Source organism: Lepisma saccharinum, chromosome 13 (assembly GCF_977018435.1).
Source record: "Lepisma saccharinum chromosome 13, izLepSacc3.1, whole genome shotgun sequence".
Classification (NCBI taxonomy): Eukaryota; Metazoa; Arthropoda; class Insecta; order Zygentoma; family Lepismatidae; genus Lepisma; species Lepisma saccharinum.
The window spans coordinates 9,662,121-9,688,341 of record NC_139241.1 but is presented as its reverse complement, the minus strand read 5'-3'; the positions used below and the strand labels follow the sequence as shown (position 1 = coordinate 9,688,341).

At 38.0% G+C, this 26,221-nt stretch overlaps 1 protein-coding gene across 2 annotated transcripts in view; it reads left to right on the top strand.

Annotated features, from left to right (window-relative positions):
* Positions 1-7,287: 7,287 nt before the first annotated feature.
* Positions 7,288-26,221, top strand: part of LOC145997164 (WD repeat-containing protein 48) — a 74,405-nt gene continuing 55,471 nt past the window's right edge. For both annotated transcript variants that reach the window (XM_083133843.1, XM_083133842.1), the window contains exons 1-3: positions 7,288-7,531; positions 16,482-16,698; positions 18,810-19,022. In XM_083133843.1, the coding sequence (XP_082989969.1) occupies positions 7,484-7,531; positions 16,482-16,698; positions 18,810-19,022 (478 nt within the window). In that variant the 5' untranslated portion in view covers positions 7,288-7,483. The remainder of the gene's footprint in view (positions 7,532-16,481; positions 16,699-18,809; positions 19,023-26,221) is intronic.

The following is a 26,221-nucleotide window of genomic DNA, read 5'->3' as shown; positions in this document are numbered from 1 at the left end:
GCCAACATTGGGTACAGAAAATAATGCAAGAATAACAAACAGGCCGAGGATTCTTCCAGACGACATTAGAGCACAGTTACCGACTAAACAAAAGGGATGGAAGTTTATAGCTTTTTGGATGAACTGGATGCATACAGGGATCTTTTGGGCATAAATGAAGAGGAATTATTGCTTTATCACCTTCCGTTAGCGTTGAAAGGAGAGGCTAAGGAATTATTTCATTTTGCAAGCCCGTTTGAAGGATATGTGCAATTCAGGGATTTGTTGGTCATGAATTTTCATGGGTTGGATCACGAACGGGAATTAGAGCGATTCTTGGATTCTCGCTTTCAGCTAAAGAGCGAGTCATTGGCAGTCTATATTCGCAAGATAGATAGATGGTTCGAGAGGGCTAAATCCACAGCTACAGTCGAAGAGAAGGTTAATTTTATTCGGCGTAAATGTAACCCTGTGTATCGTGAGAGTTTAAGATGTCAGAATTTCAATAGCATGAAAGATCTTCACGAGTATGCTTTGAAGCTACAGGGAGAGATGTTGGAAAACGCTACGTTTCGTCAGTATGAGACAGAACAGGAAATCATTAACTTTGCCTTGAGAGGCGCCACACCTCCTCAGTTCGAGGGACTGGTGGCCGTTAGAGGGGCGAGTACCGCTGCGGGGAGCATCTGCTATGTCTTCTCGACCCTGGGAAATATTCTAGGTTAGGGAAGGAACACCCTGCTGTTTCGAGGGAGACAAAAGCGACTGACCACCCAGGAATGTCTGGCAAAGAACGCAAGTGTTGCGTTTGTCAATCAACTGCACATCTGGCAAGTTTCCACAAAGCTGCAAGGAAAGATAATGTTTCGGAGTCAAAAGAACGTAATGGACAGGGCGTGACAGTGAGACGCGCCTGTAATTCGACAAAAGTAAAGATGTCAAATAGTAAAATTCAGGAACCTTTCGTTTTTGGAGAAATAAATGGAATCAGATCCCTATGTATATGGATACCGGGGCTAATATATCCTGCATGAGTTTGTCTTTATTTCGGAAATTGGAAGAAAAGGGGGCGAAATTACGTCATAGCAAGCTGAATGTACAGTTAGCTGAAGGGAAAACAACAACTGTGGGACATGTCTCTTTTAATGTTACTTTCTATGGTCAACGGGTCCGAGAGAAATTCTTTGTTTTGGAGAATCCCCAGCATGACCTGATCGCCGGTAGAAGTTTTATGGCCAGGGCGAAGATTTTAATTGCACCCGCGTTGAACGGTTGGGCTTTTTTGAATGAGAGGGACGATATTATTCCTTTTGATACAATTGGGCAGAAAGAGAAGAAAACTAGTAACCTCCTGTCTTCCACTGTCATTCACGTAGAAGAGAACCGCGACAAAGAAGTGTTGCAAAACCCCAGAGCCGAAAAAGTCAGGAAAAAGAAAAGTTTATCGGCGAGGAAAGAAAAAGAAGATCATATTCCGATTAGCGACCTGAAGGATGTGGATGAGAAATTAAGTAAGTTCCAGGAAAAAAGGAAGAGAAAGAAGCCTACTTGCCTGGGAAGAGAGGACTCTGGTTCGAATCCTGGTACTTCGGCTGCGCGGGAAACGGATCAAGAGAAAGTAACCTTAGTGGACATTAAGGAGGATGTAATGTCACTTGCTACTTCTGTTGATGATGGACGGAACAGCGAAGATGAAGAATTGTATTGCTCTGTTTTCTTCAAGCGTCTTTTGAGAGACAACCCTGACACCGCTTCTGTTGAACTCTTTGGTGATGTAACACCTGAGCCTCGTGGCGAAATCAACAATTTCACTCAATCAGCAATAGAACCTAATGCATAGAAGTTGGAAGTAAATGAAATAACAACCGGCAATATAGACTTGGAAGATAAGCGATTATGGGCAAGAGAGCAACGGAAGGATCCATATTTGACTTTGTTAATTGCGTGCCTTAAGGGAGAGGAAGTTCAATTGGATGAGAAATTGAACAGGAAAGTTTTCGATTTTCATCTGAGCACTTCTTACCTGGATGAAGATGGGATTCTCTACAGAAACATAGAAGAAGGGAAGGGGATGTTTCCCGTGTTTGGACAGCAGCAAAAGATTTGGACACCGGATTCGTTGAAACCGGAAGTGCTGCGAATATCCCATGACGAAGTTCACGCCGGACATCCAGGGGCAGCTAAGACACTGTTCAAGATTTTGGAACAGTTTACGTGGAAAAATGTCTACTCTGATGTTAGAGATTACTGCAGATCATGCCTCACCTGTTCGAGATACAATCCAGATTCTTCTAAAAAGATGGGATTCATGAGAAGTTGCAATCAGCCACGCCCAGGAGTGAAATTGTACGGAGATTTGATTGGACCATTTCCGACCAGTTCTAAGGGGCGTTATCGCTACGTATTTCTCATTGAAGATTCTTTCACAAGACAGATATTTTTGGCACCTTTGACAACAGTGACGGCTAGGACCATTTCCAATGCATTACTGAAATATTGTCACCTTTACGGCTTCCCATCGATATTTACCAGTGACAACCAAAGTGTGTTTCGTAGCCGTCTTTTTCGTCAAGTACTGAAAACCATCAACTGCAAACCCGTGTACATTACTCCATACCGCCCACAAGCAGATCTCGCAGAAGCAGCAATTAAGACAGTAAAGAAAGCGATAGCCAAGTTTTGCACGGAACACAGCAAGTGCTCAAAAAACTTGGATTTGATCGCATTAGCAGTGAACAACCAGGTGAAAAGATGCCCGAAGCGTGACGTACGGTTTCTGGTGGAAACGAAAGGCGCCGGAAGAACGGTCAGCTGACCCAGAGACACCCCATGGAGTTCCGGGGAACACAGCTGGGTAGACCATAACAAACCAGTCTTCTCTCCTTTGCCGATCCCTTACAAAATAGTTTCTTTAAAGGGACAGTTCTAATTGAAATCTCCATTAGTTAAAAGTTTATTTTTATTCAGAGGCATATTTACTCGCGAGTGTTGCACTTTCTGTAGTAATTAAGCAGAGAAGTGTCGCGAATTCAAGTGCTGGATATTACTCATACCCTAGGAGTGGATGGGAAGAGGTTCGATCCCAGAACCTCACAAGAAGGAAGCAGCCTGGAAGAGGACGTCCTTGCCATGGATGTCAAACAGCCCACACCTGGAAATGGACTTTACGACGATGAATTAGCATAAGTCACCGGTTCCAGAGATCACCGGATGCAGTGAGGAACATTCGGAGAGACTTATTCCGGAAAGTGTAAAGTCAGTGAAGTGTAGTGAAGTGGACGGTGTTAGTGTTTTTTTTTAATTTCAGGCAAACCTCACCAGGACATTGGACACACAGACTTACCTGGGTAAGCTCTTTTTCTTCGGTGAGGGGAGTATAATACTGTTACAAACAGTATTTGTTTTCTTTTCTTTCTTGTGATTGTGTATGATTTTGTATGCTTGGGTTTATTCCATGGTTCTGTGTAGCTTATAAGAGCCAATAAGGTTTGAACTTTCAGCCCTCCCCCATGCGACGCGGGAGGAAGTATAAATATGGCCTGTGTCAGAGGACAGGAAGAGTGTGTTTTTGAACTGGATAGCAGAAGGGAGAGCGATCTTCGGGCTCCAGTGGCCTCCCTTGAGAAAAATCATCCCGAGGCAGTTCTGCCTATACTCAGCTTTCCACTTGGCAGTTCTGCCGTGGGGCTCACATTAGAGGAATGTATATAATGTAACTTAGAGAATTATTGGAAGAATCCGAGCCTTGTTTTGTTAAATTGTAAATAAATGTATAAAGCCCATTTCTTCGAGTTTTCAGCAATCACCTTGCAACATTAATTTCAGTAAGTTTTTGCCTGTGATTGATTCTCTGGTTCCGAGCGCTCTGGTGAGGAACGAGATGGGAACCCAGGACTAACGAGCCTATTTAGTTGTTTATTTGGGTTTTTCCTGCCAGCAGCGGCCCGGTAAGGGTGGAGTGTTGCGGAACATATTTGAACAATGAACCGGGTGAAGTGTTGCTAAAATGCACCACATAAAACACTTATTGTCGGTGTTATAAATGTTCAGCACAGCTCTCTTATGCTGAATTTCTACCGGAAGTGGAACGTAGCTCAAAGCAGAAAAAGGTGTAAATTTGTTTACATAAGCGATTAATCTGTGAGGACCTCTACATAAAGACCAACCTGATCCCTTAGCCTCGAATTCATCATGTTTCCTAATCAATTCACTAGTAAGATTAGAATAAAATACATTCAAATTATCAATGTCTGCCAAATAAAGAACTTGATTTTTCGTTTTGTGAAAAAAAATATTTCTTATACCATCGGTGTTCTTATATTTACAGATTAGATAAACATATACTTTTATGGAGTTGTTTTCTAGTTTATTTTTGAAAATATTTATGATAGATGTTTTAATTTCACTCAAAAAACTAGAAATATCACAGCCTGGTTTCGAAGTAAAAAAGAAAATCCAGGAGTTGGTTGTTGAATGCAGATCTAATCGGCTTTTGGTCATTATACATCTTAATTTGTTTGGAAGTAGAAGCTTCAGTTTCAGGATGATCAATTTTTGTTTTCAATGTTCCATGTCCGGTTGATGCCTTGCAAAATTTCAAGTGTTTAGTTAAATGTGCAATGCTAATTATTTTTTCACATTGCGGACAAGGCTTAGTAGGTAACGAAAGATTTATTTTCGAACCTGTTTCGCTACATCTTGCCCTATGTTTGCTAATATTAGTTTTGGAGATTGATTTCCCACAAATAACACATTCGATTAAATTAGTAGATGACATTTTTTAATACGCTTTTAAGTAAATAACAATAAGACGCACAACCAAGTCAAAATTCAATAAGATTCTATTTATTAGAAAGAAACACTTTTAAACTTACGATAATTGATAGAATGGAACTTGAAAGAACAATAGTTATAATTATATTTTTTTTCAGCTCTGGTATTTATATATAAATTTTCTCGGGAAAAAATACAAAATTGAATACAAATACAAATTCAATCTGTGTGAAAAACGACTTGAACCACCTTCAAAATAAAATAATTGTAGCTAGTACGATAAAATTTTCTATGTTATTTATACAGAATTTCAGGAGACGACAAGTAACATCTGATCACATCAAAACTCAATCTGATCGAAATTACTATGAAAAAAATCACTTGATACACTTCTTAAAATTAAAATAATAAAATAATATGTAGCTTTAAAATGAATTAAATACTTAACTTTTAACAAAAAAATTATGAGGAACACTGCAACAACACGTCCGCACTCTTCAAACACTCTCACGATACTGACTGATCTGTAGTGCGAAAACCCATTAAGTAACCTAAGCGCGGACCGCTTTGAAAACATCCGAAACAGTGAGACAATCAGAAAACACCACGTCATCTCATTACGTCATAATCCAACAAATCAGAAGACACCACGTCATCGCATTACGTCATAACCAACCAATCAGAAAACACCACGTCATCGAATTACGTCATAACCAACCAATCAGAAAACAACAAGTCAGATACGGGGTCGTCATAATATTGCGTAATAACTTGTTGCGCAACATGATGCAATAATTTACTCTTACGGGCCATCGCAATGTTGCGTAATAACTTGTTGCGCAACATGATGCAATAGAAGTAGACCGAAAATAAATTTGCGTGGGCGGGCGTGGGTGTGCGTGGGTGGGTGTGGGTGTTACGTACTTTAACTCGTAAGAAATTATGACAGTCGTACGAAGTGTGATTTAAAAAAACACAGATTTGAAATAGTATAAAATACAAAAAACATCATCAAAATAGGTTTACCATTGTGCTTAAATTAATAAAAATAATAGGCCTCGTACCAAGTGTAAATTTGAACGTACATGATTACACCACTAAAATATTCCAAACCATATCAAGGGTAGAACTACAAATATTGTCAACTGACCCCGAACATATGGTCAACTCACTCCACATACGAGGTGAATTGACATTACTGACACTCTTCGAAAATAAAAACAAACAAAAACCTTAAAAGTTTTAGGAGTATGGTGAATTTTTAATTCGTAGTGATCGAGGAAACTAGAGGTATTGTTTATAGCAGTTCGTCAATAGTAGATCTTAATTTTTAAGAACTGCAAAAACAGAATTGTTAAATGTTTCAAATTTCGCCACAACGGATAAATGGAAATAATGGCGATGCACTTGAAATCATGGAGTTTATTGTTAGGAATATAGTCGAAGTCATACTTTCAAGTAAATTTCAAGAATTATATGGCATGTTTGTTATTCTGATTTAATGATACACGTGTTGCAGAAAACACATGCTGCACTCGATATTTTAAAAATTATAATGAAAATTTCCATAAGAGAACTTGAAATATTAAAAAATAAGTTTTTGAGAACTGAATTTGAAAATTCAGGCCCCAGTTGAAAATCCCTACATTTTATATTACCAATTTCGCCTTCAAATAAGCACACAGAGAAGCTGTTATCAATTACACAGGAAAGGCAAGGGCAACCTTCACGAGAAGATTGGGACGAGTTTTGTGGTGGCTGGCACGCATCGCACCCCCCTTCCCCAAGCTAACAGCGGTGCTGGTGCCATTAGTAACCGGCTTCGTGGGGTACAAGAGATCTGACCAATAAGGACGTTTGGAACCCACTTGACTGTCACCGAAAGAGCTCTCCCCCCAATTTGTGCTGGAAACAGCAAAAGTAGACCGCCGCGTCATCTGTTGACCACCTACGGAACTGCAATTTCCAAGTGAAGCAAGGTTTAAATATAGCTTCCCCTTCTATAACCTAACTATTCTATGGCACTACCTTTCGGACCAGTATATGGTCACGTGGTGCGTGCTAACTAATCCTTGAACCACTCGGACACTGGATACACCTGCACTGCACCGAATGTCAAAAAGTGCAGCCAACTAGATGGGGCAAGTAGCAACTGCAAGTAGTTTGGTTCAACTGTTTTTAACACGGAGCTTTCCGTTCTTTGCCCTAGGGGGCTCGCTTATCGCACAACACTTGAGCAACATTGTGTTCCGACGTCATGCAAGAAAGATTTTCATTTTAGGCTAAGTGCCTACGTTGTTAGGTTATGCTAGCTATGTTTAGTTCTCTTAGCCTAAATAATATTTTTTAATTGTATTTATCCTAATGGAACCTAACCTAACAGGCCTAACCTAACGTTCGAGGCATAACTAGTCTGACGTCAGAGCACAAGGTAGCAAAACTGTTGTGCGAAAGGGAAGGCCTTTCCATAAGGGGGTGGGGTGACACAACTGTCCTGCCACCTGACGACGGGAAAAAGAAAGAAATAACATATGAATGGCAGCACATACACTTGCACACTTTACACGAATCCTAGTTGAATCAATGAAGTTTATTATTTTTTTTTGTGTGTGACTAAAATGATATTATTTATTTTTGTAAATTAGATGTCGTGAAATTGCTGGATGGATTATGACGAGCGATGTCAAGTGGTTACGAATCAAAAGTTTGAAATACAAGTAATAAATCAAAAATGGCTACACACAAGACTGGCGGACAGAGTGGGAGGAAGAAGGTCCAAGTAAGAGTCTTCATGTCTTATACAAATTGTATTGCTAATTGTCGTTTAGTTGTACATTGTCTTTTCAATGACTATTTAGTACGTACAAATTTGTAGCGTTTACTGTCATGCCGGTGGTACGTCATTTGCACCTAAATTGCTTATTTCGTACACTGCTCCAATTTTTCTTTTGTTTATTACCTACTACTTACTCTCATTTTCTTTTTAATTAATCGAACTCTCAATTGTTAGCGATAGAATCTCCGATTACGATACACACAACTTCTGGTAGCTCGGGCTTAACATATGAGGTATGCTATGGGGAATAGTGAGATGGGCCCAGGTTCCGTTTGTGTAATTCCTGGATTGTTATGGTACACATGCATTTTCTACATAACTTTCAATTACGCGCGTTTCTATAAGCAGATACTGAAAAGGATTTTAAATTTCTTACTGCATCTCATAATATGTGCTTGGGTATAGGTCAGTTTAGTAGGCCAGATTTGATGTCCTTAGCATTATAATTGCACTCCTATATGTTGCTATGTAAACTTGGCATGAGTTTACAATACCGGACCACTTCAATTTGTATAAAATTTTGCCTACTTACTAATTTCGGTGTCCTGATGACGTATCTGTAGTTCATATTTGGTGGTCACTTGTTAAAATTGTACATTTACGTGTAGAACTTGTAAAATAACCTTGCAATTTACCACGTTGATTGTCCATACACAGCAATTCGGAACCATCTTTCTTTCGCAATTCGTTAATGGACTACTGTTCTTATGGTAGGGTTATGTTACGTTAAGAAAACATAGTTTATTTAGTTTTTTTCTCGATTTCCATACTCGACCGCCAATTATTACATGCAGGTTTGTGATTAGGAGGTCTCAATTAGTGAGGAGGCGAAATTTCATAGCAATTGGAGAGTGGTCCGGTATTGTAAACTCGTTCCGTAAACTTTTCGCGGTAATTATGCGATATAGCTCGAACACCTCGCACTCGTTTATTTAATTAATTTTAGCATTGATACTTACCTATTCTGCATTGCAGAAGTTTCTTTAAGGTGAAGTTATGCCTTTTTCCATAAAATAGTGTGAAGTTTTCATATTACGAGTCATTATTTGTCTTCCTTGTTCCACTTGGGTAAGGGATAATATGGCGTGCACTCGTCATGGATCATCGCACGTTGTGCTTGTGTTTTGTCGATTTGCAGTGGGTATGCAGTGTTTCAACCTTCTTAAGCGAAAAATACCTACTTTCGTGTTCATTATGTAATCACAAACCATTGACGGATAGCCCCAAAAAAACATTCACGATAGCCCCACGAACCATTGACGGATAGCCCCAAAAACCATTCACGATAGCCCCACGGACCATTTCTGGCAAGGTTAGGTTAGGTTGGGTAAGGTAAGGTAAGCATAGTTAAAAAAAAAGAAGAAAAATTCTCATAAAGAACGGCATGTTTGGAAACACTGACGAGACCGCGTGACTTTCGACGCTCGTGCCATCTGCAGGTACATAATGAAAACAAGGGCATAATGTTATCGCTTTAAAGAAAATGCAAGTTCCTTACATAAAAAGTGATTATTTCTTCTTCTGCAGCATTCTATGGTGAATTTTTCAGTTTCCACGAAAGATAATACTTCAAAGAACTTCGACAATGCTACAGAAACTGATTTCAGTAAGTAGTTTCTTCTGTAAATTTGAAGAAATCCGTTAGGGAGATATCGCATATTTACCCTTTTCGCATGCCTTAGAATGGTGAGCATTGATTTACATAGGATTTCCACAATTCCCTTCATCTGTTGCAATTGGTAGGATGCTATCCATGTGAAAGAAATGCTTCAGACTGACGATTTACGAATGCCGTCACTTGCACAACCTAGTTTTCACAGCATTAATGGTAAGGATGTCGAATCGACCCCCCTTAATAGAAATATGTATGATACATCTTTGGAAAGGGAATGAATCAAGGATTCCAGAAATGTAAAATTTAAGGTGAGGAAACAATTGGAAATGGAAAAAAAGTAGTATTAATTGACCCCCTTGATTCCCTGCTCCGCTCCTGGGGTAATTGACCTACCGCTACCATGGCCCCAGCTCTGCTACGCTCCGGCTACCCACCTTTTTCTATAGAGTCCCTTTGAATGAAAACATGAAAAAGTACGAATGAAAACATGATTTTAAAAAAGTTGAATCCTAGTGAAAATCTGCATATATATTCACGTTGGAAACCAAAGTTCGACCTGGCAATACTGTGTGTTTACAACATGGATTAGGTTCAAGGAAACCAGCTATGGCAAGTAATGTAGTAGTATTTTTTTATTATTATTATTATTTCATAGAAATTTAACTTCAAATTTAGAAATGCACAGTGGCAATTGGAAGTGTTAAATACGTACTATTAGCGCACAATATTCTTTTTTACTTTCAAACTGTAAAACACAAGGGTCAATTGTGCAGTCTAGCCACATTTATTTCTCACAAATTAATACTTTTTCTACTCTCGCGGGCAATGTGCAAAATCATTACAGAATCTTAACTTTGACAATTAGGGGGCTCTGACCAATTGTAAAGGTAAAGTAAAAAAAATAGGTAAAGTGTTCTATGTGGTGGTAACGCCCCACACTTTATTGATCCGGTCGTGAGTGGGGGTGATGTGATCAGCATCACGCCCCTGACTGCCTTTACCCCCTAGAGTTTCCCCCAGGTACCCATGTCATTTGACGCAGGGCCCGCTTCCAATGTTAGAGAAGTTCCGGGATTTGAACCGGCCGGGGAGCGAACCAATTGTTTCAGTCATAATATGGTGATGTTCTATGAAACACACACACACATGCACTGCCCCAATTTCCAATTGTTTAATTCTGATTTCATCATGGTACATGGCCAGGTAACGGTTCCAATTGTTTTATGATTTTCGCTACAACGCCAGGGGTCTTTGGTTCGAATCCTGGTCTGGGCATGGATGTTTGTGAGTGTCCATTCATCAATTTCATAATATCATCACTTGACTCAATCTTCTCAAATTAGCCAAAATTAGCCAAAGTGGCACAAGCAGCGAAGGGCTGCGTCCAGAAGTCCTACACCCTCGATTTCTACCACATTTCAAATCTTTTCATCCAAAATGAAGTTTCTTCTAAGAAAGGGTGTTCTTAACTAGCGCGAAAGGAAATTTTTAGAGATGTACGTGCCACGAATTTTACATTTTTGGAATATGAAAATTCCTTACCTACATAACGTGATTACGGTTTTTCAGGGCTTCCATCATGGATTCCTGTGACAGGCGCACGTCTACACATTTCCTTTTTCGGTACCAGTTCCGTATTTAGATACACATTAAAATCGGATATTTTGTGTTTCGCATGGTTCATACTTACCAATTGTGTATTGCGGAACATAGTTCAAGGTGCCATTATGCTTTTTACACGAGAACAAACACAATATTTCACATAGAAATATTTCTTATTCCTTCTTTCGCTTCCTTAACACACAATATGGCGGACACATCTTGACTACCGTAGTGGGTGTGCAGTGTTTCCAACCTTCTTCACCGAAAAATACCTACTGTCATGTTCGTCACATGTGCAAATTGTACATTATGCTCGGGTAGCTGCTTGAACCATTTCCGATAAGGTTAGGTTAGGCAAGCATATTATTTTCCTGTAGTTTACGGTTATTACAAGCATAAGAAAACAGTTTTTTCTTTGTGACGTTTCAGGAGAACACACGCTCCTTTCATCAGACATTTATTTTCATTTCATTTCATTCAAAATGAAAATATATGTCTGATGAAAGGAGCGTGTGTTCTCCTGAAACGTCACAAAGAAAAAACTGTTTTCTTATGCTTGTAATAACCGTAAACTACAGGAAAATAATTCTATCATGCAAGCAATGCGTACATACAAGAAAAACTATTAGGCAAGCATAGTTAAGAAAAAAAAAAAGGATTGGAAAAACTGACAGGGCGTTGAAAAATACAACTTAGAAATTACTTTACGCAAGCATGTGCACTTCCCATGGACACTGTATTTTCTGTTGACAAGTGACTGTAAATATCATAGACTAGTGGGAATTAATGTAGATGTATGCATTTGAATGCTAAAAGAACCAAATCTCACCTGCCTAACCTAACTACAAAAGCATATATTGAACAAAATCTTAAGTAATTGCTAAAAATATGCAGTATGTGTTAACATAAGTAAATCGAAATCGAACCATGAAAATTGCATTTGTAGCATGATGAAATTGCAATAAAACAAAAGGAACTTGGGTTCCACATGCATTTTTCTCATGGTTCAATTTCTATTTATGTCTGTTAACACATACTTTGTAGTTTTAGCAATCACTTACTGAGAATGGTTTTTCACTTCCGTAAACTACTGTATGATTCTTCTCTTGCAACTAGCCATTCGTGTAACGTCATCTTGGTTACGGACTGCTGCTGTCATCTAGATCATGTTTGTGTGGTGCAAAGGGATTTCATAGTTAGCCAGTATGTTTTTCATTCTCCTGGTATTCAAATAAAGTCTCTGAATGCTTTTCATGGTTAGTTTAAGTGTGCCAGTTTTAGGGCTTCTAGCATTGGAATAATTTCCTTAAATGATTTCAACATCTCATCGTGTTGGTGCTGGTCTCAAGGACCCTTCGAGCCTTGTGTCGGCAGTAGTCTGTGGACTTTCTTGTCTATGGGAAGCATAAGGTACTTTTTTCATCTTCTTTTTTGCTGATAAATATGACTTTTCTTAACTGCAATCAGTGGAAAATACTTTTAAGAAACTTCAAATTTACTTTCACAATCATTTCAACTATTCTGTGATACTTCCTCTTTCTTCTATGAATGGAAGAAAATGGTTTGTCGGTGGGAAGGGCGAATGCTTTCCAAAGGTACTTTTTTTCGGGGATAAATTGCACTTTTTAGAACTCCAGATCATGGCAGTTACTTTCACCAAGTTTCAGATTTACTTGAACAATCATTTCTACAATACTTCACTTCATCTTTCTCCTATGAAACTTTGAAAAAATCATTAAACATTAGGAACCCTTACCAACACACACACTCCCAAAGAGAGAGAAGGGTAAAGAGACGCTTGGAAATTCTAACACTGCGTACCGAGCTAGTCTAACCCTTATGACTTTGTATTGCATTTTTATTTATTATTTTTATTGTAACATTGGGGTAAATCTTTACCAATAAACCAGATAGGTAAATATCCTGCACAATATTTTATTTTATTTCATCATATTTCATGCCATTAGTATACTGAAGTACATGTTGATTGTGGTGACGGTTCCAAATATTTAATGATTTTTGTTTTGTAGGAGCATGAGGATACCTTGCAAAGTACAGAAAATGATTGCAAAATGTAGCTTCGTACCAATGTACAACCCTTTGAGTGCTGCATGCTGTGTTGAAAGTTCAAACATATTTTGAACAACTTTTGTGTCTTTCCATTTTTTGCTGTGTGCACTAATAAAGTTGTCCTATGGTATTGGTCTCTTGAATCAACCTGTATATGACACACAGACCAGGATCAAAATATTTCTGTACGCTCTTGAAATCTATGTATGTTTAGTGGCTTGGACCCACTTTAGTCGAAAGCATTTTTGTTAACATTTGTGCTGCAATCTAATTCTACTGTGCAAACTGAAGGAATCTTATAGCATTTTGATGCCATAGCATATTCCGTGGCATTTTTCACAGATAGAATTTGTCCTAATTTTCTTTGCATCTAGCATAACCAATCAGAAGCGAGCTCTAGGTCACAAGTGAGATATAAACAATTTTTAACCGAGAGGAATAACTCCTATCAAAAGGTTTTAGGTACCAATGGCACTACTTTATAGCGCATAAGAATAAATTAGTTGTTTTAATTGTAAACACTGGGCACTGGCTCACAGACAGAAATATCTGATCAATATATAGGTGACATTGTTATCGCTACAGAAGAAAATAGTCTAGTTTTAGTCAATGAAGTAAACATTTTGTCTTTTAAATTACTTCTCTTCTTCTTTAAATTAATTAATTGTTAAATAAAAACTGCGTAACTTGTATGCCTTTCATGCTGTATATATTATCTAATTTTCTCTGCAGGCTACGTATCACAAATGCTACCCAGAATGTAACATGAACTGCTTCGATGTCAAATGTTGTCTGCTATAAAAAGTGCTATAAGATTTTTTAAGTATTAGTGCTAGCAAAAGTGTTAAAGGAAATGCTTTCGACTAAAGTGGGCCTTGTGCTGCTCTAATTCACACTGCTTTATTCTGACATTGTACCTATACATTCTGTATGTGAATCGAATTACATACATGTCTACAAGCTCATATTCTATGGGGTTTACTAATTATTTCGTGCAGAATAATTTTTCTCTTGTACACATTTTGGAGTTGCTGACTGCCACATTGGAGACCTAGATTAGATTCTCGGCGTGAGTGATCTAAGGTTGCAATTTTTTCAGCCGTGTTCCTACATAAAGCAGCTCTGGGGTTCACACAGCCTCAAATAAAGGATACTTGGGGGTTAAAGGTGGCTGGAGCATGGTGCCAATCACATCATCTACAATGTGGCTGGAGGTGAAAAATGTCCCCACATCCCCTAAGGCCAGCTGCATACCATACACCGATGAGCCATTACATTATGACCACCCCTAGCTGGAAACATTTAGCGTGCCTCTAGCTTTAAGAGTAACACATAACATGCTGGCAGCATGATAGGTAATGGGCAGGTCTACAGGCTTGCTGTTACTAGTGTTTCCGGCGTCAGAATGGAAAAAGCGGCCAATCGCTCCCAGTTTGATAGAAGTCAAATTGTGATGGCATGGCACCTTGGTACCAGCATCTCTGAAAGGGCATGGCTTGTGGGCTGCTCTCGTGCTGCTGTTGTGAGCAGGTATTGAAAGTGGTGCAACGATGGATAAATGACGACTGGACAGCGACTCATTGATGCCAAAGGCCAGCCAAGGCTGTCGCGCATTGTTCTGAGCGACCTCAGGGCCACAATGCGTAAAATCGCCCACAGTTACAGTCACGGACACTTCTGTGTTGGAGTGGTCCTATTGAAAGTCAATGGAATCATTACAACCCAGAAGTGTCCGTGACTGTACAACAGTTGTGACCAGGACAATGCTTCGCAGCACACGGTTCATCAAACACCTCTGCACATGTGACTGAGGAGTCGAAGACTCAGTCGTACCCGAATGCTGACTGCACTTCACCTAAAGCAGTGCATGAGGTGGGCACAAAATCATCGACACTGGACTGTGGATGATTGAAAAATGGTTGCATTGAACATTTGTGGTTCTACTTGGAAAAGCGGGTTCGTTCTACATCACCACCGCCCCTCACTGTATGCCAACTAGAGGGTCTGCTGTTGCGCTAGTGGCATGAGATACCCCAGGATATCTTCCGCCACCTCGTTGAATCTATGCCTCGCCGAGTGGCTGCTGTTCTCCAGGGTAAAAGTGGTTCTACACAGTATTAGGTAGGTGGTCATAATGTAATGGCTCATCGGTGTATATTACATGTATAACAGTTTATGCCTGAATCAATGTATCGATGTATGTCATGTATCAGTTTAAATATATATGTAAACAAGGTAAAGTGCTCCCTTGTGCTATGCACCACGCTATGAAGGCATATAGGGGGGGTGGGGTTAGGGCCCAACACTTTCTTGATCACGGCCGAAGGTGGGGGTGAGGTGATCAACACCAGTCCCCTGGCCACCTTTACCCCCAGAGTTTCCTCCAGGTACCCACTTTATATGACTGGGTGGGCGCCGGAGCCACTTGAACAGGTGGAAAAAATTCCCGGTTTACCCCTGCCAGGAATCGAACCTGGGTCTCTCGCATGGTAGTCAGACACCCTAACGACTGAGCTATGTTTTCTAGCAAATAATTGGTTAGAAAATACTATATTAACCATTTAATGTAAAATTCAATTAATACATTATTGGCTTCAAGTTGCCTCCATTTCCATCCTTTAATTAGTGTATGTTTTAAGTGAATGGATTCATGCCTGCACAGATCGTTTTGTCGCAACCTGCTCCAAATTTAACAGACCTTAGTTGTTTTGTCGCAAGATGACTCGAGTCAAATGTTTTGTCCGGTGTGTGGCCTTCCACGACATGGTTTGTGACAAGAATGACTCGTCATGTCAGATCTGGTGCGTGACTGGCATGAATGTTCCTCATGGCATGGTGCGATGTGCACAGGGGAGTTGACCGTTCCATACATGTTTCACAGAAAGAAGGCATTTGTTGACTGTTGCTCGGTATACAGAATAGTGCCACTGTCTGGTGTTAAGAAGTAACATGTTCTCTTTGTAGGTATTTATAATTTCTTACATTCAAGTAAATTTGCATTTTTATTTTAATCCAATTTCTACTTACCATGTGAAAAATGATTTCCACACCTGTATACAGTAGTGTATTCAAAAGCGCCACTTGAAAGGAGGAAATTTGAGTAGACTCTAACCTATCCAACTTTTATATTGTTTTTTATAAACAATATACAGGGTGTCCAAATTGAAACGCCCTAATTTGGACCGACTCTAGTACCACACGTATTTAATGCATTCAAAAGATTTATACAACACTGAATACAGATAGGTATGAAGTTTTGTCTGTGCAATCAGTAAATTTCTATGTGTGCCCCACATAGAGGGAACACAAAATTGTTTAACATATCAAGATATGTGAATCCAGTGATAGTTTCCTGTGCAAAGAAACTTGTAATTTGTATGCATAAAGCTTAAGATACTTGTGAAGCACATCATGGACTGTGGATTTGGGAAAGCAATGTCATGTGATGCCATACAAACGGATTTCTTGGGACTTGATGCAAATGCATCTGCAATGCACTGAAGGTTTTTTCTGATGTTCATGATCGGCCACCAACTGACTGACTTGCAGTTTTGTTGTTAATTGTTGCATTCATTTTATCTTACGAGCATATTTTGAATTTTACAGGTTTCATTTGTGATAAGAGATGAGGTGGAACCTTGTCACCGAGCTGGTGTGAACTCCTTGCAATACGATTCATATCTTCAACGCTTGTATTCTGCCGGCAGAGACAGCATCATCCGAATATGGAACTGCAGGAACATGAAAGAACCTTACATCCAGTCGATGGAACACCACACCGACTGGGTGAACGATATTGTTTTGTGCTGCAGCGGGAAGAATTGTAAGTTTATGAATATGATGTTTGAAAAAGTGTCATAAGTAAGGCTCGGAAGTTGATGACCTAAAAGAATGACCTTTGAAAATATTTTTAAATGACCTAAAAAAATTTCACTGGTATTGAAAGCTTGATTTTTCTTAAATTACAGAGAGAAGTGGAATTATTTGATAAAACCCATTGTTTGGTTTAAAGTACTGAAATAAAGGATAGAAGCCATTAGTGCTAATGTTTTCTTTATTTTTACGTAAAGGTCACATAAAATATACTGCAAGGTTTTTCTGTATAAGTCATCCGGGGTCGTTTACCCACTGTACTCCCTCGAAAATTACATCTAATTTTTTTTTCAGTCGACAGATTTCAATGTTTTACGTAATATAAAAGTGGTTCCAGTGTTAGGAAAGCACAAATAACGGAGATATTTGATCCCAAAGAATGGCCTACGTAAGAGAAAAATGGCAATTTTGGAGTATTTTTGAAGCATTTTGTTACTAAAACTGTTTGTATGTACGCTAAAATAGCGAAAGAACACGCTGAAAATAACTATCAGTACCAAACCTAATAATCCTAACCTAACTACGTAAAATTATAATTGCTGTTGTGGAAAGTCGTTTTGGGTGCTATATTCACTTACGCTAAGCCTTCGGGGTGTTCTGCTTCACAGTAAAGTAACATGCTAAGGCAACACGCGTACTTTACTTCACAATAACACATACACATTTCCGTACTTTACTTCACAATAACACATTTCTGAGAGCTAAAATGAACTGAAAATGTTCATAAACAACAAAATCTTCATAAACCATGGAAGATGTTTCACTTTCTCTAGGGGGTACAGAGGGTCAAGGGTACCAGTCATTCATCTTCTTTCAGAGTGGACCTTCCGCGATATCATAGTCAGATAACTGTTGAAAGTATGGTTGTTTCGCATACATCAGATTATATATTTTTATTTTAAAACCACAGATTAAATCGATATTAGTGAACCTCAAAGTAGACTTCACACAAAGTACAAGTTTGCTGGAGGAAAAATCAATTTTCCGCAATAAATGATCGTATTTTCGATTAATGGTGATCATATCAGTAAATTTAAATGTGTAACTTATGCTAGAAAATGCATTTAAAATTCATGAAACAACAAGGGACGAGGGGAAAAAAGCCTCAAAATTAAAGAAAAATGCAATAAAAACTTTTCTTTCAGTGAAAGTAAAACATTCTGGATGTACTGTCTAATTGTAACTTAAAATATTTTTTACAGTCTTTTGGCAATTTTTAAATGATAGTTTGCAAAATATCAGCTGCCATGTTTATTTACAGTTTAATGATAATAGTGCTACAGTTTAACATTAGTATTTTGTATATTTTTCTACACAAAATGTTTGTTATTTTTGCCTATAAAAATTATTGAATTTTAGATCAAGGGAAAATTAAGTGTGTTTACAGTTTACATATTACATTTCTTTTCGAATGAGCTGCACCCCATCAGTACATTTACTTTTCCCCCTTCCTTTTCCTTTCTTAGAGCCTAATAAACACCATTAAATGATTACAAGATTAATATACTTTCACCAAAAGTGATTGTGATACCTACAAAAATCTTATGTACATTATTGTTGTTGTTGTTGTTGTGGATTTGGTATTTTAAGTCCACTTTATGCACAGTAAGGCTAATCGGGACTGGACCTACAGTTTTCAAGTGGAATCCGAACCACCATGTGCCTCCACCGGGTATCGAACCCGGGACCCCTTGATTACAAGGTGACGACGCTGCCACTGCGCCACCGGGGAGGCCTTTATGTACATTATTCTATAAATTATTTCCTTAAAGTGATTTTTTAAATATCATCTGATTTAAATCAGTCCACCTTGCTGGCTCCTGAATTATTTTTAATTTTGTCTTCCCCTGGATAAATCTATCCTCAGTGCTTGAAGTGTCAATTTTTACTGGGGGATGTTTGGTCGAGCTAGGGGGATGCTTTGCAAACATTTTGCTAGCTGGGTGACACCATCCCCCCTAACTTTAAGCAGTCTCTATCTTCCATTGCTAGTGGTTTCCTGATTTGTGATTTATCATCTCTCTGGTACTGTGATTAAATGTCATTATACCTTTTTTTCAGTGATTTCTGCAAGCTCAGATACAACCGTGAAAGTGTGGAATGCCCATAAAGGGTTTTGCATGTCCACATTGAGAACACACAAGGATTATGTGAAGGCATTGGCCTACGCCCGGGACAGGGAGCAGGTTGCATCTGCTGGACTGGATAGAGCAATATTTTTGTGGGATGTCAATACCTTGACTGCACTGACAGCAAGCAATAATACTGTCACAAGTAAGTCTCTCTCATATAACATTACCCTTCCGGCACCTGGACAAGTAACAAGATCTGTCGTGCTGTATCTGTGAGGTACAGGAAAGGTTTTACTAATATATTCATCATCGTTACTTTTTAAATATTACCTTATTTTAGTACTACACACAGTGATTCTTAAACACTTTAAAAACATTGCCTTAGCACTGCATATGCTATCTATTGTCACCATACAACAAATTTATTTACATGTGTCACACTGACGTTCATCACAATTGTCATCACATTCCACCTTCTCTTACCTATTGTGTGCATTATCACAATCACTACAGATCCTTATCACTAGGGGCGGATTTATATGCACTAAAATTTTTCAAAACCACCTATTTCAAGGTTCTGTATACCTACATGCAAAGTAAATATATCAGTAACTCACTGAACGCAATTGGTTCATTCCATGCCAAATTAACCGATAATAATTATTTTTTAACCTTAAGGGTTAAGAGTTTTTGATTATACAATGCACCTATCAAGAGGACGAAAACTGCCAAATTTCAGATTTTTTCCGCTCTTACTTTTTGAGTTATTGACTTTCGAAAAAGCAAAAATTCCAAAATTTGATGACATTTTGAAATTTTTAAACAGCTGTAGATCAAAACCTATTTGACCTAGAGAGCTCAAATTTGTGTCATTCTCTTCTGATTTTAATGGGCTTTAATTTGAAATGCAACATCAGTGTTGTATTTGAATTTTGTAATTTTTAAAAAAACTTGAAACTTTTGAAAATTAAATTTTTGTATTGTAATGTGTGCGAAATTTGCTAAATTTGTTGACTTCCATGTTATAACCACAACTATATGCTGAGTGGTTGATGTTGAAGTCTTCATATTAGTCTATTTTATAATTTTTGTACTACACATAATATGAAAATACCTCAAATTTATCACTTTTAAGATCTGACAAGCAAATTGAAAAATATACAAGGGGAAGTCATTAAATAACAGGAATCTTATTCTAAACTTCATGGAGATTTATGCACAACGAAAATTTGTGTTTCGCCACTCAAAATGGTTCCTTAGCAACATGGCATAAAGTTGTGGTGATGATCGAGCAGTATGTGTCTGCGCAGTAGCTCGTACAGCATGGCCGCTCCGCTGTTGACTTGCATCGTAGAAGAGCAACAAAGTGTTATTCGTTTTTTGTGGTAAGAGGGAGTGAAACCTTCTGAAATCTACAGCAGAATGAAGGTTCAGTATGGAGACAATTGTTTAATTCAGGGGAGAGTATATGAATGGGTGGAAAGTTTTATAGACGGAAGACGAAATATCAGTGATGAACACCAGAATGGGAGGTCAGTTTGCATGGCAACTAAGGCAGTGAAACTGAAACAGCAGATTGATCAGCGAATCTGTTAATTTAGTACACTCTCCCCTAACTTAAACAATTGTCTTCATACTGAACCTTCATTCTGCTGTAGATTTCAGTACAGGCGTGCGCAGGCCCTCTATTAGGGTGGAAGGAAGCCTTGATGAAAGTTTATTTGGAGAAAGAAAAGCCTCATTTCATCTCACTGTTTTATTGTATTGATGGGTATGGAGAAGGGGTGTATATAGTGTGTGTCCGGAACCCCTGAAAATCACTATATTAGAAGAATACAAACTTCCATGGCACCAATGTTCTTTATTCCCCCTAATTTACATATGAACATGCTTTCATACAGCAGATTCAAAACAACTGCACATAATTTATTCATTTCCAACAGTGAAGGCCATTAGGGGGGGTTGCTCCCTCACCTTTTGCCCTTAATCTATAGCCTCTTAATGTTAAGCCTTGTCTTCAAAGAAAAAGTAAATTGTCCTTGCCCCTCCCCACTTCTGTCACCCAATCGCAGCTACCGATTTCTAATATATGGGCAATTTTTCTTGCAAACACATAGGTAACAAAACTAACGAATACACTGCATGCGAGTGTTAATAATAAGAAATTTGCTAGTTCAATTACATAGGAAATATGTAGTTGCTTGGAACTTTCATTGGGTTGAAAATACTTAATTTTGTAAAGAGCATAATATCGTTTAATAATGGTGATAATATTCCTCTGCACTAAATTCCTAAGTACCCTCTTGACCTCCAGTGCACACGCCTATGGATTCAGAAGGTTTCACTCCTCTGACCGCAAAAACTAATATTACTTCGTTGCTCTTCTACGGTGCAAGTCAACAGTGGAGCGTCGATGCTGCACGAACTACTGCACAGGCGTTTGTTTGATCGTCACACCTTTATGGTGTGTTGCTAAGGAACCATTTTGAGTGGCGAAACACAAATTTTCATTGTGCATTAATATCCATGAAGTTTAGAATAAGATTCCTGTTACTTAATGACTTCTCCTCGTATATTTTTAAACTTACTTGTCTGATTTTGAAAGTGATAAATTTGAGGTATTTTCATATTATGTGTAGTACAGAAATTATAAAATATACTAATATGAAGACTTCAACATCAACCACTCAGCATATAGTTGTAGTTATAACATGGAAGTTAACAAATTTAGCAAATTTCACACACATTACTATACAAAAATTTAATTTCCATGGGAACCCATGTCCATCCCATTATGAAATTTTGCACACAAATAGTCAAATGATGACTTCAAATCATATATTTTTTTGAAAAAAATTAAAAATGCTGTTTTTGAGATTTTCGAAAAACTTTGTTCCAAGTTTTTTAAAAATTACAAAATTCAAATACAACACTGATATTGCGTTTCAAATGAAAGCCCATTTAAAGCAGAAGAGAATGACACCAATTTTAGCTCTCTAGGTTCTACAGCTGTTTAAAAATTTCAAAATGTCATCAAGTTTTGGAATTTTTGCTTTTTTGAAAGTCAATAACTAAAAAAAGTAAGAGTGGAAAAATCTGAAATTTGGCAGTTTTCGTCAACTTTACTGGTACTACCACTTTACCAAAAATTATCAATTTCTGAGATGTCAAGGTTCAGACTATTGGTTGATTTGGCATGGAATGATCGTTTTATAGAAATGAAAGTGTGAAACATTTTGATATTTAGGGTCACCAAAAAATACTAATTTACAAATGTATTTAGTTTCATGTAACAAAATGATTATATTGCACACATTTCTTTTTCTGGAGGCTCGCTCTAAAAACTGCAATATTGTAATTACTCGTATAGTAGTTGATTGATTGACTTGGTGTTTTAAGTCCCCTTTATGCACAGTAAGGCTAATCGGCACTAAACCTACAGTTTAAAGTGTGATCCGATCCACTATGTGCCTCCAGTGGGTCCTGCAATTATAACAATACTAGCTGATTACCTGGCGTTGCTCGGGTATTTATTTATTTATCCCAATCTTGTATTAGACAGGAAAATAATGAATTCTAACTATAGTGTAAAATGTAACTAATTTTAAATGTGATCATGAATGTCACTAATTAGCTTAGTGACTCCGAAAACTATGGATTCGACACTAATCTAGGTCATTTGTGGCATTTTATTTTTCACCCCCCCTTCATCGCCCATACCGATAGTTGATGAACTTGGTGTTGAACCTCATTGGGAGTGTCACAAAAACTATGGATTCCATTCGTAACACTGCCTGAATGTTAGACAACCTGAGAAACACTATCGTTGTGTGGATTGCATAGAGTCACGGATGTCTGTTTGTGCTGAATTTAATATCGGTGGTTCTCGATTATTTTTACATGTCACCCCTTCCCACCCCACCCCTAGGGGTGTTTTACCCCCACAGTATTTATTTCCAGGTTGCAAGTGATACGTGTACCAAGTTTAGTTGAAATCATCAATCAAGGCGTTCGATAGTTATTGCTGAACAAACATACATACATACACACATACATACATACATACATACATACATTTTTATATATACAGGGTGTCATTTTAATGGCGCCCACGGACCACAGATTTGCATAGAGGACATCAAAACAAACAACTTTTCTCAGTAACATTTTTCTCATTGGTGCGTCGATTCGATGCTACAGCCGTTCAAAAAAGGCCATTTTGCTGCCTGCATGCTAGCAACCCAACACAACATTTGATCGTATCTGTGACGTAATTTCCTGCGGTGAAACTGCGCACGGCAGGGTTGCAAGGAACACACAAATTTTGTGAAAATGACAAACTACCAACCATATTATTAGCTGAAAAACGAAGCAAGAAATGCGTCCAGTAGACCGAACTTCATAGCGTACCAGCTAGATGATGAGCAGTCATCTCAGGGGAAGGGGTAAGTGAACCAAGGATATGAGAAATGGTAAAAAAGTGTTCAAAATGAAGTGTCAATATCGGATTTTGTCTCAGCCTACATGTCAAATATCAACAACAATAAATTTTATGGGGCTGTTTACACCCAGCTACATGTCAAATATTTGCAAATCTAGTTGCAAATTTGATATCTACAGGTTTGTGTCCAGATGCCTTGTGGTACTTTTGTACTGATAACGGAAGTATCCGAGGTTCACGTTGTTACATTACAGCTAAAACATGTACAACCACAGTAGCAACGTAATGATGAATCAGTAACGAATATACTACCCTGTTCACAGTTTCAAACTATTACATGTGTATCCGGTGCATGCATAAACACAATCGTCAGTGAGCTTGTATTACTACTACTTATATCCCTGTATTTTCAACCATTTTTGCCACTTGCCTCATAATGCCCTGAATATACATTATATTATGTGTTGCTTACCTTTGGAATTTTGAGTTCTTTCATTTCTATTTTGTCATTTGTTCAGTGTGTCGCAGACAACTAGTATCAGATATACGAAGTGGATAGACTAAATTGTAGATGCCAACTTGGTAACTAGATTTGCAAATATGTGACATGTAAGCTGAGACAAAATTCAATATGACCACTTCCACTTGAATTCTATTTTCTTTCTAACATTTTTTGTATCGTTTGTTTACTTTCTGTTAGGTTACAGAATGTGTTTTCTAATTTTTTTTTTACGGTACATAATGTGGCTGATTGTAGCTATGTCATTTTTCATAGAATATGTGTGTTCCTGGTAACCCTGGAACGCATCGCTTCACGACGGGATATGACGTCACAAATGCAATCAAATGTTGTGTGAGCTTGCCAGCATTCAGGCGGCAAAACGGGCTTTTTTGAACGACTGTAACACTGAAACTACGCACCGAGAGAAGTGTTACTGAGAAAAGTTGTTTGTTTTGATGTCCTCAATACGTTTCCGTGGTCCGTGGGTGCCATTAAAATGACACCCTGTATATAGAGATACGTATCTTGTTGGAAACACTATTTTCTTTTTCGTTGCATAAATCAATATCTTATTGCATTGCAATACACTGGATGATATTTATCAATGTTTTCAGGTAGCAGGCAGGCACTTTCGATTGTCAGAAAGTAAGTCCGTTTGTTTTGAAAATGTTCTTTCCATTTCACAAGATTCACCTGACAGTATTTGTTCGTTTTATTTCTTTTGTTGATATCCTGATGTAAAATAGTTTTTTTCTGTATTCAGAATTTTCAAATAAATAAATAAATAAATTTCAGTTGTGAAATACCCAGGCAAATCCTGGACAGTTCCTCCTGCAACACCGAATTTCTCCTTCGCAGGAACTGCAAACTTTGGTTTCTGGAAGCTATTGCTAACTGCTTCTCCGATTCAGCTCTCTCAACTTCTCCTGGTACTATTTTCTTTTGAATAATATCGAAAAGAGATTAGATGGACAAAAGAAGAAAATCATCTAATCTTTGTCCATTCAAAACTATCAACGAAAGTTTACCATATTTTTAATACGTCATTTAAGATTCCGATTAACTACATTTTGATTCAAATTAACAACACAATCATAAATTGCACATGGTACAACTACAGAGAGACCACAAAGATCCGGATAGCCTAGTATGGGGATTCAATCTGCAAACACTGCAAATGCGAATATCTCACCTTAACCGTCAATTTAAAGGAAGCAGTGCTGGATTGTTACCTTAACTTGCAGTTCTGGTGGCGATAGAGTTTGCACACAGATGAATGTATTATAGGCAGATATTGAACTCAGGCAGCAAACCGTTTGCACTATGAATCTGGTTCGCACCTATCGTAACATGGGAATTGAACAAATGCTATTTGTCACATTAGATTTAATAGTAAATAATGCACAACTATATTTAATTTTTCCCCGCAAACAGCTTTAGACCAATGAATAAGAAAAGCATAATTTATGAACATGAATTGTGCTGCAGGTTACATACGAGATATAATTCGGACAATTTTTCTTATCAAAACCAGGAACCTTGTTATACCCCCATATAAAGAGCATTAAATATATCAGTGAGTACACAAATCCCACGAACACTATCTCAGTTTATATATGACTGCCATCTTTTTTCTTTGCGTTACTATAATAGTAAAATAAGCACTTCAAGTCACTACTACTTTCGTGAAGAAAATCACCCAAAAATCATATTTAATCCTCACCAGTATGTTTGAATATTTAACTGCAATCCATTGGCAGACGTAATCCCAAAAAGTTATATTTAAATTATATTTTTGTTATGTCTAATTTAAGAATATAATATGCTCATAGTGTGTATCTTCATCATTCCCTTAGTTTCTACTTTCTTTTTCTTTTTTCTCAAATAACAGAGTGATCCTTCACTGCAACATTGTGTGCAAAAATTAACATAAGTTTATAAAAATCAGTGTCCAGGCTGCAACTAAAGTTTTCTGTTAACAACATTGGAAGCTCTGTTTGAGAGTGGTAAATTTGCATTTCTGCAAATTTCTACATAAGCGGCCAAAAACTGCTCTAAAGACGTGAAATGTATTACTACATGTTTAGAGTGTACTTGACAATAAATAACTTTGCCGGCAGTGGTAAACGCATCGTTGCCTTGTACCCACTGTTGCAACAATATGCTGTTACTTCTCTCCCTTGGCATTTATTTTCACTTCTGCAGCACACACACACACACACTCACAAATTTATCATGATGTCACATTAACAGATAATCCTCAAATAACGTGACCCCAGTGGTGGTGTTGGAATTTGGAAATGTGACTCCCATCTCTGAAAGGTTGTTGGTTGGTGAAAGGGTGCGTTTTCTCTATCTTTGCAACCACCGGCAACACTATGAGATGAGTTTTGAAACTTATTTGACCCAACTAGTGCTCATGACCACACGAAGTAGGCTATTTTTTTTAATGCTGACA